At 39.6% G+C, this 15,660-nt stretch overlaps 1 protein-coding gene across 2 annotated transcripts in view; it reads right to left on the bottom strand.

Moving 5' to 3' along the window:
• Positions 1-455: 455 nt before the first annotated feature.
• Positions 456-15,660, bottom strand: part of pappaa (pregnancy-associated plasma protein A, pappalysin 1a) — a 104,453-nt gene continuing 89,248 nt past the window's right edge. For both annotated transcript variants that reach the window (XM_023960629.2, XM_023960630.2), the window contains exon 22: positions 456-1,740. In XM_023960629.2, coding sequence (XP_023816397.1) covers positions 1,636-1,740 — 105 coding nt within the window. In that variant the 3' untranslated portion in view covers positions 456-1,635. The remainder of the gene's footprint in view (positions 1,741-15,660) is intronic.

Genomic DNA, 15,660 nt, shown 5'->3' with positions numbered 1-15,660 from the left:
TTGGTTTGTTGCAGCAGATGGAATAATGAGTGACCATCCCAAATGAAGCTAAATGCCAGGGGTCAACCTGAAGCAGCAAACTGTGGGGCCAAACATGCAGCCTTCATTATCAAATGTGCACAGGGAAAATGGATGTGAACTGTAACTTCTACTGTAGCAGCTTAGTATACTATGGGGACAAAACGAGATGCAGGAAAGCACCGTTTGGAAGTCCACTTTGTGTTGAAGCGAGCAGGTAAAGAAAGTGTTGAAGTAGGTCAGGCAGAGAGTTTTAGGAATCTTGGATCGCATCAGGACTGCAAAACCACTGTTGTTATACATCCAAATGTCTTTCTTTTTTTTTTTACGCACACTACTACCTTTTGTCATTTACAACCATTTTAATCGTCATGAAACGTTCCGAGGGCTGAAAAATGGTAGACTACTGACTACATTCTGAACAAGACTGAGGTGCCTTTATTTTTTCAGTTTAAAACTTTGACTATGAAAAAAGAAATAGCTGAAATGAGAAACAAATATGTCTTACCTAACACCAAAGGCACCCGAACACTAAATAAGGTGGTAAAGATGATTTCTTTCTTGTATTTTTTGGGGTGTTGAGGAAGGAAATGCCAAATTAAGAGTCTTCTTTATCGGCATCCATTCACATGTACAATATAAATATGAGAGAATTCCCGTTGTGTAATAATGGCCTTAAAGCTTGTAAAGAGAAAGTCTAAGCTGTCCAATAAGAAAAAAATGAAATTTGAAATGAAAAACGCAGGGGGAAAAAAGGATTTGAAAATTGAACTTTTTCCAGGAAAATTTTCTTTAGGACCTAGGCGGGAATTTCCTTTCGGCTTCTTGAATTGAATCTGCGATTTAAGAAACTACCAATATGGCTGTCTCATTCCCATCTGAGCCACTTTTTAATCTCTGACACCCATTTGAATAAACACACATTACTAAAAGGAAATACCGTATCTATTGTCTATTTCAAAAACATTTTTTATAAACATAGATCCCAGCTCCACTAAAAAAGGTGCTGAACTTGCCTTCAACATGTAAAAATGAACATTTTTACCATCATTTCCTTCATATTTTCAAAAAAAGAAAAACCAAAAAATCAGCACCTGCTTCCACACAAACCCACCTTGCATGTTTGGAATTGACCTTTGGTTCAGTCATGTGACTGTAGAGTGAGGTAACTAAAGCAGACACTAAAGCTGGCACAGAACTTGACAAAAAGGGAAACTATCTAGGCTTGGTTACAATTTTTTTGTTTGTTTTTTAAAGTTCCAAAAATGTCTGTTTCATGTTATCTTTTTTATTTTTTTATGTGATTAAAGAATAGTGCTGCAAGGGCTACTTTCCATCTAGCTGAGAACAATGTTTTTCCGTGGAGTCTTATGAGTAACATCCTCTTCTCAAAATGATTTTTCCTTTTTTTTTTTTTTGTGAAAGTGGAAGCGGTTCAGAGGACTGGAGTTGCAGTATTGATGGAGAGGTAAGCCATGAAGCAGCGTGTGCAGGATGCTGTCGGCCAAATGGACTATGAAGGAGAGGGAGGGGAGGGTGTCTGCTTTGACCACTCGGGCTGTGTTGTGTTGGCGCCATGGTCCTGGGTTGTTGAACGGAGGCCTTAACTCAGGCTGATCATCCCAGAGAGTTGACATTCTCCTCTTTCCGGTTTTCTATCGCGTTGGGATCCCGACAGGAGCACTCGTTTCGTGTGTCACAGGATATTGGAAATGGAATCACCTAGAGACAAAGAAAAGAGAACAATTTAGAGTCATCACTAATTAAGTTTTGCTTATTGATTTTACAGACAAGATCTATATATCTAAATATGTGGAGTGGGAATTTTCCCATTAGTTAATAAAATTAGTATAAGAAAATAGTTAAATTGGTCTAAAAAAAAAGGGTTAAAAAATAAAACTAAACATTACAAAATCATTAAAATAATACATAATTAGATTAAAAGTTAAGAAGGTAAAGTCTCTACTTTTAGTTTTCACTATTTCAAACAGTTGGCCATTTTTTTTCCAAACAAAAGGGTAAAACTTATCAAAACAACCAGCTCAACAGACAGTAAGACTATGATCAAACTGTAACATTCGCAAAATTTGAAACATTAAACATACCATCCAATGCAGTGTTTTTTTTCAAAAATACTTCCATTTACAAGTTTTTAATTTCAAACTGTAAAACAACAAATAAATTTGAGTTATTCTAATAAAACATGTCCATAAATACCAGCAAAAAGTTTTGCTAAACTTGCAAATAAGTTTTTTCCACTTAGGTCTCACATTTCTTCCAAAATACGAAATAAGGCTTGTGCTATCCTAGGGACTTTAACATTGGGAGCTGGGTCATCTAGACCCCACTAGAGTGCGCTGAATCTTTTTCCTTCAATGATTTATGATCTTCACTGGTTTCCATGGATTACATGAAATCCTCTCCACCTTTATCCACCTTTGTCAAGGTAGGGAGAACACGTCAACGTAAGGGTGGGGTCACAGGATAGCACAAGAGTTAAAGCTAATTCTCGGATCATGAATTTATCAAATATGCAGCGATGTTACCATGAAACAAATGCTTAAACTTTAATCTCAAATAAAATCATTAACATTATCAAAAAATGTCCATTGTAAATTGCATTCAGCAAAAGAATCCAACAAGAAAGAAGAAGTATTTGCAGTAGGGAACCTCCAAATCTGTTTTTAATTCCACACTAGATACTCTGCAGAGTAAAAACAAAACTAATCCAGTTTTATACATACATTTTGTTGTTTCTCAGATGTTGATTCTCACACACAATCCATGCAACTCCTCCACAATACCTTAACAACTGCTTTATTCAAGGTCTGGGTCTGAATGCTTTTTAAAATAAGATACAGGTGAAGTCAGAGGCCAAAGGCGAGCAGCCGCCTCGTGTGTTTTTTGACGTCACTAGATAACTCTGTCGATGCATCAGCACCAGCTGCTGCATTGTCTGCTCGCTCGCCTCCCAAGAGGGTGGCTTCAGCTGTTTTGGTACACGGACTATGCTCTCCTCTCTCCAGGCCCAACAGAAAACATATGTGCTCCAAGTCATGTATAGCAGGCAGCAGACCAAGGACATGTTTGTGCTTTGGTGGACAATAATATCCGTTTGTGAGAGCTGCAGTTCATGTTGCATCTGTGCTTCAGACTTGAGAAGTATCATGAGACTCTGTTCATATAATTAAAACAATGACAAAAGCATGACCAGAGTGGCCAACATAGTTGGCAGTACACCAAATGCCAAAGGCGATATTAACTTTGTGCTAGTAGTGAAAACTATCTGGCAGCAGAATGGTATTACTAATGGGCACATACTAAAGTCTTAGTCACATCAGGCCTTACAGGTGGATACAGGCTGTCTGCAGGCAAAAAATGGGCAAGCTGAGCGAGCCACACTGGTGCTCTTCACAAAATTATCACTTTTTATACCATGGTCCAGGTGAATACTCGATTCTGATTGGCTGCTGGGTGTGCATTAAAAAGTGATGACCTTACGCCCCAAAAAGAAGTGTCGGTCACCAATCTTAAATTTTCTGTATCACTGTGTCGGCTTCTTTGAAACAACCTTTAACTTCATCATCTGGACAAAAACAAGTGGTAAGAGGTGAACTTTCTCTCTGAACTGATGCTTTATTCAACCCATCGGGACGATCAGCATAAATATATTGCTGAATCTTGACTGCAGTGGTGGTGCGCCTTGTTACGTTACCATGACAAGGCGCCGCACCACTGAACAAATAGTACGCTTTTTGAAAAAAAAGCGATCCAAATCGGCAAAAAAACAAGAATTAAGGACTAAAAACTGGTTAATATTTTTTTATTTTGTAAATGACCATGGTATAAGGTATAAAGGCCCGTTCACACCGGGACGAATTTCGCCGGCGATTTTTCGCCGACGTTTAACGCCTCGTGACTAAACAAAGGGCACCAATGAGAGTGTGCACACCGACGCGAAAAAACGGCACGCGTCAAAGCGTCAAAAAAAAAAAACGCCTCGGGTTCGTTTATTTTTTTCGACGCATCGCGTCGAAATCTATTCTACCAATGAGAATGCCGCTTTTGCACACGTGTCTGGAGCTTCTGAAGTTACAGTAAAACACAACTTGGGGGCGCTCAAACACAAAACTGCCTTTCTGAGCACACATACCAGCGAAGAAGATAGACGCCAAGTAGCGTCTACACTGCCGCAGAGAAATAATGACGGACATTCTAAAATATCCCCGAACCAAGCACCAGTTGGAACTACTGGTGCTTGAAATATTCATGTTTTCTTTGTATGATTCTGACAAGCGCGTAAATACTTGCTCTCTTCTTCTGAGTGAAAAGCGACTTTAAGAAGCGTAAAGTTGCGCAGCGCCACCTTGTGTACAGGAGTATTTCTGTTTTACATTAAGCGCCATCTAATGTCAGGGAATGAAATTGCATGTTCGCTCGGCTCATCGTCAGCGAAAATCGCCTGGGTGTGAACACAAAAAACGTGGCGAAAAACGCTGGCGAATAACGCCTGGCGAATATTCGTCCCGGTGTGTACGGGCCTTAAGGGTAATGGCTTTCGAAGTGTGCATAATCACTTTTTAACGCACTTCGCGGAAGCAATCATCCTCCGCTTCACATCGGACAGTTCAGGCTTCCACGGCGTGCGTTAAAAAGTGATAATGCACACTTCGAAGGCCATTAACCCGCTTATACCATGCTGTTGGCCATTAACCCTTACGTAGACCACTCAGTGAGCCCTTAAAAAAAATTCATGTACCACCAGTTCCTGAAAGCCACATCCAAAACAGTTCCATTTGTATGATGTCTCTTAAGATGGGCGCACGAGCCTCAAGGAACTTCCAAGACACAGCTGAGCTCCCTTTAAGATATGGCTGCACCTGTCTAGGACCCTTCAACTTCATAGGCTAATTGTATCTGGGAGGGTTGGAGGGTTTGAATGCTGCATGCATTAGTAAATATTGACTTTATACTATCATTTTCCAACACCCATTTAAAAAAGAACTGCTAATTATCAACTTCCTTTGCTACAATACTACCGGGCGTTCAAGCAACTGCTTTCAATGAAAAGTCGAAGTAAACGCATGCATATGCGCATTTCAGAATTCTCATTCATGCTTTGCGATGCAAGTATAACCCTTGTGCTATCTTAGGACCCCACCCTTACATTGGCATTTTATCCCTACCATGGCAAAGGTGGATAAAGGTGGAGAGGATTTCATGTAATCCATGGACACCAGTGAAGATCACAAATCATTGGAGAAAAAAGGTTCAGCGCACTGTCTAGTGGGTCTAGATGACCCAACTCCCAACGTTAAAGTGCCTAGGATAGCACAAGGATTAAGTAAATTTTCGGGTTCTACTTACAAAACGTGCAGTCATTGAACATGCCTTGAAAGCTAAACCAGTTGAACTTTGACCAATCTGGGACCTGGATTTGGTAGTGACTTATGAGTAATGTCTTTTTTAATTTATGAAAGTAAAAATTGATGATTAAGGAGGAATTAAGTATTGAAGTTTGTGCCTGGCTGGAATTGTATGTAATAAAGTCTATATCTTGAAATAATATCTGAGTAAATATCGGAATAGAGTTGTAAAAAAAACCCAAAACCCCGGAGCATGAGATTTGCACCACTTTGACATCTCACACCAAGCCTCTTCCAACTGTGAGTACATGTGTTAGTATGACGTAGCGACAGCCCAGTCTGTCTAAACATGCTAAAAGCTTGTCCAAGAGTGTGTCCTTGAACGTGCATCACATTCTTGTTGTGGACGTAGCAGTAGTTTGACATTTTAAAGCTTATAATATATTTGACTTTTCTAACTTGCAAAATCATATTCTTTTTTTGTGGTGCCCCACATTAGGCAGCTGCAGAGACATTTAAACTTAAATCATACATTCATTTATTCTATAGTTTGAGTTTTCTTTACAAATGCAGGTAATCTCTTTAGAACAATTAATTAGTGCCAAAATAACCTTGAAGTTTAAAAAAGGAAAGGACACTTTAATCAGAGAGTTTTATATTTGGTTTCAGCTTGCAGTGTTAGGTTAAGAAAACACAAATGTGAAATGTCATCGTTGCCCATAAATGTGAGGCGGGGAAACGGCACACATAGTTGTAAAAAAAAGGAGAATTTATAGAAGGCAGATCTGTGGCCTGACACAGGGCAGCACGCTAGAGGAACAGTGACGCATGTTTCCCTTTGAAATGGGATACCAAAAAAAAAAAATGTGTGTGTCTGTGTGTGTGTGTGTTAGGGTGGTGTTCCTAATGTGAGGGCCAGGTGGGCAGTGCCCAGACTCCACTGGGAAAATTAGGCCTACGTGTGACGAGTTTACAAGCCAAAGGCCGACACACTTGAGAAACAGCTGTCAACTGAATGACCAGTGTTTTTTCTTTGTGGCAAGCTGAAGCCAAAAACCTGGGGCTCCTTGCTCCCACCTGACTTCTGCTGTGTTTAGCTTTTAGATTCGGTTGACGCATTCAACTTGTTTGTGTTAAAGTCTCTCCCTATCTGTCCTTTGTTTTATTACTCCCGTCTCTTGCAACATACCTTCCCACCCCTCCAGACTCCCGTGCACGTCACTGCAACTTCAAGGCTAGTAGTGTTTATCTCTCTATCAAGTGGATGATGGTGGGTGCCAAATCTGACATGGTTTCCTTTGACCTTGACCTCCAGGGTGGCTGGGCCAGCTGCCACATCTGGCCTTGACTTGGGGTTCTCTCAGGGTGGCTGGGAAATGGGGCTGACAAGCCTTGTGGGCCTAGGGGCCCCTCCTGCTGCCCCATGTCCCAGGGCCAGAGAGGGCAGGGCAAGGACACCCACTAACAGCAACATGAAAGCCGCTCTGAAGAACACAGACCTTGTCAGAGCCCCATCCTTCCATCTCGGGAACAGGTCAAAATAACACAGAGTTCCTATCCGCATTTCTGTGTGAGCAGTCTGTGTAAGCTGCTGCTTAGTGGAGGGAAGGTGGTGTTAGGGGCACAGAGCGGGGGAAAAGGAAACAGCTCTAGAGGTGCATGGTGTGAATGGGAAAGTGACATGATCAAAAATATTTTTTGTCTTGTCTAGTCAGTCTTTTTTAATTCAGATGTGAACGTCAAACACGTTAACGCACCATACGCTGAGCATTAGCACTACCATTTTTGATGCAAACCAGATTTAGTACCACCACTATCAACTTTTGTAAAAAATGGCACATCACTTTACATAAAAAATAAGTAGACTTATCAACTACTGAAATAATCTTCAGTTACAGCCCTAATACGAATACACACAGGTACAACTTTGACTTCACAAAGTCAAGGCAGCAGTTTTTACCATTGTTTAGCCTCATACTCTCCTTTGCAAAGTGTGTGAACTTGAGAGGCATGTTGATATACAAACAAAAAATAATAAAAATTTATATCAAAACACCATAAAGTAGTGAGTCAATGAGACAATTGACCACTTATTATGCTCTTTTGAGTTGCAGCACCTTTAGTTTTTTTTAGAAAACTGCCCAAAAACTGTTTTCCTTCCCTTAATCCTGTGGTTTCAAAATGAAGATGGACTTAACTTGACATCAGAAAATCCAGGGACAAAATGCAAATCTTTTTTCAGAAAAGCTGAGCCCTGAGCTTTAGTTAACCTCCCAACAAGACAGTGACCCTGGTTTATCTCAGAATTCATCAAGACCTTTCTTTATGAAAAGTCTGGAAGGCTTTAAAGTGATTGTCAACATTGTTTAAATGAAACCCTACAGAGACGTGATGCAATATGAAGGAACTGATTGTTCTGAACAACCCAAGGAATATCTGACAATTGGAGACCATTACCTTTAGCAGATGTTCAATAGTTCATCAGAGACCTCTGGTACCCGTAAAGCCTTAATTACATTCGCCCATACAATACAGAAGGCTGACCTGCACGGTTGCTGCAGGTTTTTGGGTTGTGGAGGGTCGTAGACAAGAGTGGTTGCATCTTATGGGGAGTACAGGTGTGTCTTGCAGTTCCCTTGAGGCTGGTGCACCTTAAGAGATGTCATGTAATGGTATATACAACTGTAGTTTGTTTTCTAAGTGTATCGTAATGATTTATTAGGTTAATGGAAGTTACACGCATTTATGACGTGCAAATGATGCTGGCATCCAGTTCTCTGGTCATTAGACAGGGGCGACAGTGGCTCAGGTGGTTGAGCGGGTCGTCCAATGATCGAAGGGTTGGCGGTTCGATCCCCACTCCCACCAGCCAAAAATGTCATTGTGTCCTTGGGCAAGACACTTCACCCTCCCTGCCTCCAGTGTTGCTCCACTGGTGTGTGATTGTGTATGAATGATCCCGGTGATGGTCAGAGGGGCCGTAGGCGCGAAATGGCAGCCACGCCTCTGTCAGTCTGCCCCAGGGCAGCTGTGGCTACAACCGTAGCTTACCATCACCAAGTATGAATGAGGAGTAAATGAATAATGGACATAATGTAAGCGCTTTGGGTGTCTTGAAAAGCGCAGATAAATCCAATCCATTATTATTATTAGTAAAGTGCAGTACTTGGGATTCAGAGGGGTTGACAAAACTTGTCAAAAACTCTTGGATTAATAAAGTTTTCATTCACACAGCATAATTGTAAAAAAAAAAAAAAAAAAGAATTCACAAACATTTTTGCTCCACGGGCTTACCAAGCGGTCTACGACTTTTACATTTCAAGAGGGCCACCACCGTAGCTCGTACAAATGTACCAATTGTTAAAAAACAGTTTTATTTAAGTATTTTGAGATTGCAACTCACTAAATAATTTATTAAATACCCCTCCCATGATCAGGTGAAATTAAGAAAAGTTGCAACAGGAGTTAAAAGCTTTTTACACACTTTCAGTTTAACTAACTAATGGAAAGTTGTATAATTACTCAAATATTGTAGAGAAAGTTATTAATTCGCCCTGTAAACATTATTATGCAAACATATTACACTCCATTTACACTTCAGATGACGACCCATCAAACGGCCAAACTGGTACAAACATAATGCCAAAGGCTACTTAAAATCCATAGTTCACAGAGTCCCTAAATTATATCTAAGCTGGGAAATTGAATTTCCAAAAATGCTGGCAAAGAAGCAACAGTGTCTCTAACAGAAACTATCAATAAACATAACCTAGCAGCACATGTGCCCATATTTCTGCAAAGACTTCATAAGTGGAGTCTTGCAATTTCAGTCACACATCTGAAAGGCACACAGGGCTTTTACTACGTGAGTCAACAACACAGAGGTTGGTGGTTAGCCTTGGATATCAGGGACCATCAGCTTATATACAAACATCAATCATGATAAAAGCGAGTCACGTACTGGGCTTACTTGTGCCAAAGTGAAAGCTGTATACAGAACTTAGGGCATGGAAGGATTTCAGCACTTAACAGAGACTCTAACTTATACAGAAAAACATACAGACACATTCATAAAAAACTATCTTGGAGAGGCCAAGAATATCCAAGAGGAGTGTTCCTTCCAAACTATATGGGGGGGGGTACAAAAAGGGTCTTGCACAGGGAACCCTCAGAAAGGAATACTCCGTATCCACCCCACTCCCTGCCCCCTGCCTTTCCAGACCCAGCCAACAGCTTGCAACCATTAAGGGGAGATCCTGTGGTGACCTTACGTGCAGCCAGTCCTTGCACCTTCAAAGCTCCTGGGGTGGAACAATACACAGCAAGTCATCCAGAACTCCTTAAATAACAGATCTGTGCCAAAACAAAACAAAACAAAAAAAAAGCCAGAAAAGTATTTGCTGGAAGGTGAAGTAAAAATAAATGTCCTGTGTTCCACTGCTTTTCAGTGTATTTCCCCTGCTGCAGTTACTCAGCTCTGACTGCGCTGAGATTTTGCGTAAAAGAAAAAAAGAAGACAGAAGCAGTATGGAAATTGAACTGTAATATTTCCGGAATGTCTTCAAAAAGGATTTTAAACTGTTGTTTAATGCCAAAGATTCATAGCTCCAATTCTTTTTTTTTTTTTTTATCAACACAATGATACCATATGTGTCTGCTGGTAAAAGTAACTTCAGCTAGAAGGCATGAACATATTTTTTGTCAAGTGGGTAATATTTCTTCCAAGGACATATTATTGGTATAAAAGCCTGGCTTTGACAGAATGTGAGGAATAGAGGGACACTGACAAAGATTTCCAATGAGTCACAAACCAGTGCACATCAACTGGACAGTGTGTGCGCCCTTTTATTGTGTGTCATAAACGCACATACTATATAAAGGGAAAATAAAAAAACATGACTTACATGAAGTGACAAATAAAAAAACAAAGATGTGAGAATGAAAAACTGATGTTTAATTTCAAAGCAGCTGGTTTCTTTTAAGGATAAAATGTTCGTCTCAAGCTCTCCAACCTAACTATTTATAGGCAAAGTAGGAACATTTTAACCAACTACCATCCAGTTATACCTGCTTACAACCCTGTCATGCCCATCCGATATTTTTTTTTTTTCTGTGGTGGATTACATAATGTACAACCATGAAGAAAACCACACAGATGGTGTGCGACAGTACCGTTCCCAAGACTTAAGAACTTTAGGAGGGTGGAACCCACTGACAATATATGAACGCATGACTGGACGCGTTCCACATAGGAAGTACATGATGGCTCCAAGAAGCTAAAATCCCATAGACCTCTATTGAGAAATCAACAGCTGTTACCCAGTCATTATATTTGTCTGAATCAGATGCCTCAATAAAAGTATGTGGTCTCACATGAAACCTTCGAAAAGTTTGACAGATTTTGTCTTAGTGCCTTGATGGGTTTGAAACATTGACTGTATAATATATAACAGGACTAATTGCGTGTGACGTCACCCTAAGAAAATGCCTTGCTTTTAGGTTTCCTTCCAAATGAAGTCAATTCAATCGCAATTTTTCAGCGATACGTCCATCGTCATGTTGGAACCAGACATCCTCAGTAAGCCATTATTAGTCCATCTGAATTTCTCTGGGCCCTGGCTTCGTCCTTGGCCCCAAAAGCTGCCGCCTGGTACAGCGGAGCGCGCCTGTCCTGTGGCCTGGGGGTCCTGACGCTGGGCTCGCCTATGCCTCCCCGTGCCGGAGGGGCCCCTGTAGCGGGGCCTCCTGTGCACCTGGCTGGGTGGGTGGGTGGGCTGTCCCTCCCACTCAGGCTGCATGGGTCCCGTCGCTGGGGACGCTCCTGGTCCGGGGGTCTCCCCCTCTCTCCTGGTCTGGCTGGTCGGGCTGGGGAGGATCTGGTTCCCCTCATGATCACATGGTTCACTTTGGCAGCGTTCATGTAGCCCCACCCCCACGTGCACACTGCTCCCTGTCTGCTTTATCCCTCCTCCTAACCCACAGTGCATCGACGGACAGATATCTTGCGCTTATCTTAGTGTCAGATTTTCATGTTTTGATGTAATATTTGCCTTTCTGCAGATCTTGCATAAATGTTTCAGTGTTTAAAATAATAACCTATTCAAATTAGCAACTCAGAACTTGTATCCCCTCACTTTCTCCCCCTGCCTCTTTATTTATTTTTCTTCTACCCCCCCCCACGCACACACACACTTTCCCCCCTCCCTCCCCTTTGATAAAAAGAATATGTATATATACTTAAAACACAAAATGCAACGAATAAATAACAAATAATAAAAAAACAGAAAGGGGTACATGCAAATTATTCGAAGATTCATAACCCCTTTTTGTAATAGTAAAACCTGTCCAACACAAAAGGCTTTCAGCGCTCAACTGTTTGCTCAGTTGTTGGACAGACCACGTTAAGAAAAAAAAAAGATAGTCCATCTCAATTTCTATGGCAACCAGTCTCTCCAATCAGGAGTAAGCACGTTAGAGGGCCACACCCCTACCACTGAAAGCAGGCTCAGGAAAATTCCAATCAAACACTTTGAATGTTTGACCCAACCACCTACTTTTATTGAGGCATCTGATTGGCCAGTTCATAATTCGAAGAACTTGGCGCTACAGCAAAAATATCATGACAAAATAAAAAATTTGGATTAGCAAGAACACGTTATAAAAAGGTAGTAAAGCAAGAATGTTTATTCTGATGAACATAATGACTGAGTAATAGGTGTTTATTTCTCTATGGAATTTTATGGAATTTCAGCCTTTTAGGACCAGCGGGTACTTCCAATCTGGAACGCAGGGGTGTTTCAGTCCACTCCATTATATACAGTCAATGGTTTGAAATCAACAGGGATGTTGTGTGCGTTGGCGATGTGTGTTGGCATTGAGCTTCACAGATACACTTGAGACATAAAGGAGGAAAACGTTGTTTCTCTGTTGCTCTCCTACTTTCCAGGCTCAGTTCTGCAAATGCTTCTTTGCTTGGGTTTCACTAAAAATTCAGTCTGCAGTTGGCTTATTTATTCTATTCTTGGTTCATTTTGAGTTTGGAACCTTGATTTCTGTCCACCCCAAGGGCAAACCACAGAGGAGGGAGGGGAGCATTTTGGTCCAGTGATCAGATTGATGAAACTGAACACCTCCACAAAAAACTGTCACAGCACAGGACAGCCCCAACACTAGATCAGAACTCAGCAGTCCATTGTGGGTCTACCTTTTCGCCAGACAGTATTCAGCCAATCCCATGTACCTAACATCAAAAAGGGAAATGTAAAGCAGTTTGTGTGTTTAAAACACTATAGAAAAAAGAAGATCCTAGGGATGTAGGCCTAACTCTAAACTGCAAACATCAAACATCAAACATCAACATAAATTATCGTAAATTTGAGTTCAGATCAAACAAGCTCAACTGCAACACAGTAAACAAAGTCTTCATCAAAAAATGTGTTCAGAGAAACTTTCACAATATTCTCCATTTGAAGTCTGGACAATAACTCCGACTCCCCAAAAGGAAAACACTTCCTTTAGTTGTCACCCAGCATGTCTGTGACTCATCAGTTCAGAAAGGAAAAGCTTGTCATTAATGACTTACAGAGTCCTTTTGTCGTACACTGTGTTTTGTTTTTCTTGTTTTTGTGTTCCTCATTGCGGGTTGCGTGTGTGGCATACATGTGTTTGGCTTCATGGAAATCATAATCACATTTATCGTGCCATGTTTTTGATTTGATGATTTGAGTTGATCAAATATGCTCGCTAAACGAACAAGTCAGTTCTAATGCCTGATAAATAATTCATTTGGTTTTTGTAAGCATAAATAACATTTTTTGAGGCTTCAAGAAAACTCCAACTATAATAATGTGTACAAGCAATAATAATGTTGATAGTAGACTATAATGAAGCTAAATCTAGTAACCCTTGTGCTATCCTAGGCACTTTAACGTTGGGAGTTGGGTCATCTAGACCCACTAGACGGTGTGTTGAACCTTTTTTCTTCAATGATTTGTGATCTTCACTGGTGTCCATGGATTACATGAAATCTTTCCACCTTTCTCCACCTTTGTCATGGTAGGAATAACATGTCAATGTTGGGGTGGGGTCATCTAAGATAGCACAAAGGTTTTAAGAAACTTTGTTTCAAGTTATTTTCTCCATTTTCAACCACCCTCTGATTTTTTCGGTCAAAATGAATTTTAACTTAGTATTTGTTATTTGAAGATACATTTTATTATTTATCCTTTCTCAATTGTTTCTAAGGGACCAAAAAAGTTTTTTTTTTTTTTCAAACTCAGTCAGATTTTGTTGTTTTTCAATAAATAAAGAGAGGACTTTGTACAAGTAGCTGGAATTATTTCAAACAAAAATCAACTTCCTCTGTACAACAAAAAAACAAAACAAAATGCAAAACAGAGCAATAAAACAAGTGATTTTTATGGCTTTCTCTTTTGTGAAGATAATTAAAGAAATTTGTTGGTTTATTTATTCAAAAAAAGTTTCTTTCTGTAAAACCATGTTTGACACGTTTTGAGTCAAACCCTGCATGGCTAGAATTTACTTTTCTTTTTTTGCTTTTTTTTACTTTGCAGGTATTTTTATTCGTATTTTATTTTATTGTTAGACATCATAGGGAGCACTTTTTTTTTTTTTTTTTTTAGATAGAAAGTTTTGATTAACAGCAGCTGGTAGGCTGAGCTCCTACAGGGAACAGAGAGCAAAAACAAACTCAAACCCGCTACAGGCAGCCATTGAAGACTCAGAATTAAGGATCACCCGTACATCCAAATTTGATTGACTGAGCAGACGCTAGTTAAGGGTAAGTCATGTGGTTAAAATCATAGATATTTTGATAAAAGTACTGTTTTGTCCAGGGTTATGACAGATGTTTTTGCACCCTTAGGCTTTATAAAAAGCTCTTTTTTTTACATTAACTGTTACCAAAACAGCAGCTAAACACGAGGCTTCTTTATCAATCCACATTTTTATAAACTGGTAACTTTTGTTGATGAGAGTAATGGACTGTAATCTGAAACCATAATGGGCAAATATAAAAAGAATATTTAAAAAACAGTTTTTGCCAAATGTGAAACATTAAAACACCACTTCAGCAATTGTTGAAAGAAGATGAATGAAATATAGAAAAATGTAAAGTAAATGTTTTCCTATGAATTTCTGCTTGCATGCTTTTTTATTTTGTTTTTTAATTTACTTTGGAGTTTGATGGTTGTTGGTTTGATCTCTAAAACATTTTATATTACAACATTCATTTGAAAAAAAACCTTAACAATTATTAACACTAAAGAAGGCAAAACATTAAAGATGCACTCCAATCATCTTTTAAACTCTCTTTTAATTATAATTATGGCAATTTTAGCCCAATAAAAAAAATAAAATTTAAAAAAACAGTTGTTTTCTAGGACATAATTTCTGCAGAGCGGCAGGAGATCATTTGAAATTTGCCTCTGAGTTGTGGGTGGGAACTTTCATGCAGTGTAGCCCCGCCCCTCCACCTCCCCTTTGCTGAGCTTGGAGCAGGGTTGTAGCTTTTAGCCCTCGTGTATTTTCTACATTCTACTGCATTTTTTGTCGGCTCCTGATTCCCAAAATTTTAATAAACTGTTTTAATAAATTGTTGCAAATTTTGAGCTTAATTTTTTTATATATGTCAGGATATATGCCACAAGAGGATGTTAAAAAAACCAAAAACACAACTTTCATCAAAACGGGTCTTTGTAATAATCATTTTCCTGTTTAGTGATGTACATGCTAACATGCATTCATTTTTCTTCTTACTTATGTCTGTTTTTTATTTATAACCAAAAAAAGAGTTTTGAAATGTGATATTAGTACAACTTAACATCATCAGGTTTTTTTACATTTGAGCAATTTTTGACTCCTTGCTGCTGCTGTTAAATGGAGTCTACACTCCCTCTGTGGTCCGTCTATAAAAGTGAGTTATGCGAGCTCTGCCAAAGCCCCTGTACTACATCAGGGTCAGAAGATGTAGAGGTGAGATAGCATCAGTCAGCGGCAGCAAAACCCACTTTAAGGGTGAGGTCACTTCCCCACAGGGTTGCTCCTTGACTTTCTGCTTCCATCTACACCACAATTTTGACAGTGAAGTTATGAATATTGTGTCAATACAAATCACAGACCTCTGCTGCTCTTTGTAGTATGAAAGTGTGTCCACTCAGAAAGACAATTTTCTCCATAAACCTAAAGCTTTTTTCCCAGTTTGTAACTTTTTTATAAATTCCCACATACAACTGAATCACGTTAGTTTGTGAAATAA

Source organism: Oryzias latipes, chromosome 12 (genome assembly GCF_053564925.1).
Source record: "Oryzias latipes strain Hd-rR chromosome 12, Olatipes_Hd-rR_3.1".
Taxonomy (NCBI): Eukaryota; Metazoa; Chordata; class Actinopteri; order Beloniformes; family Adrianichthyidae; genus Oryzias; species Oryzias latipes.
This window is presented reverse-complemented; position numbering and strand designations above follow the sequence as displayed.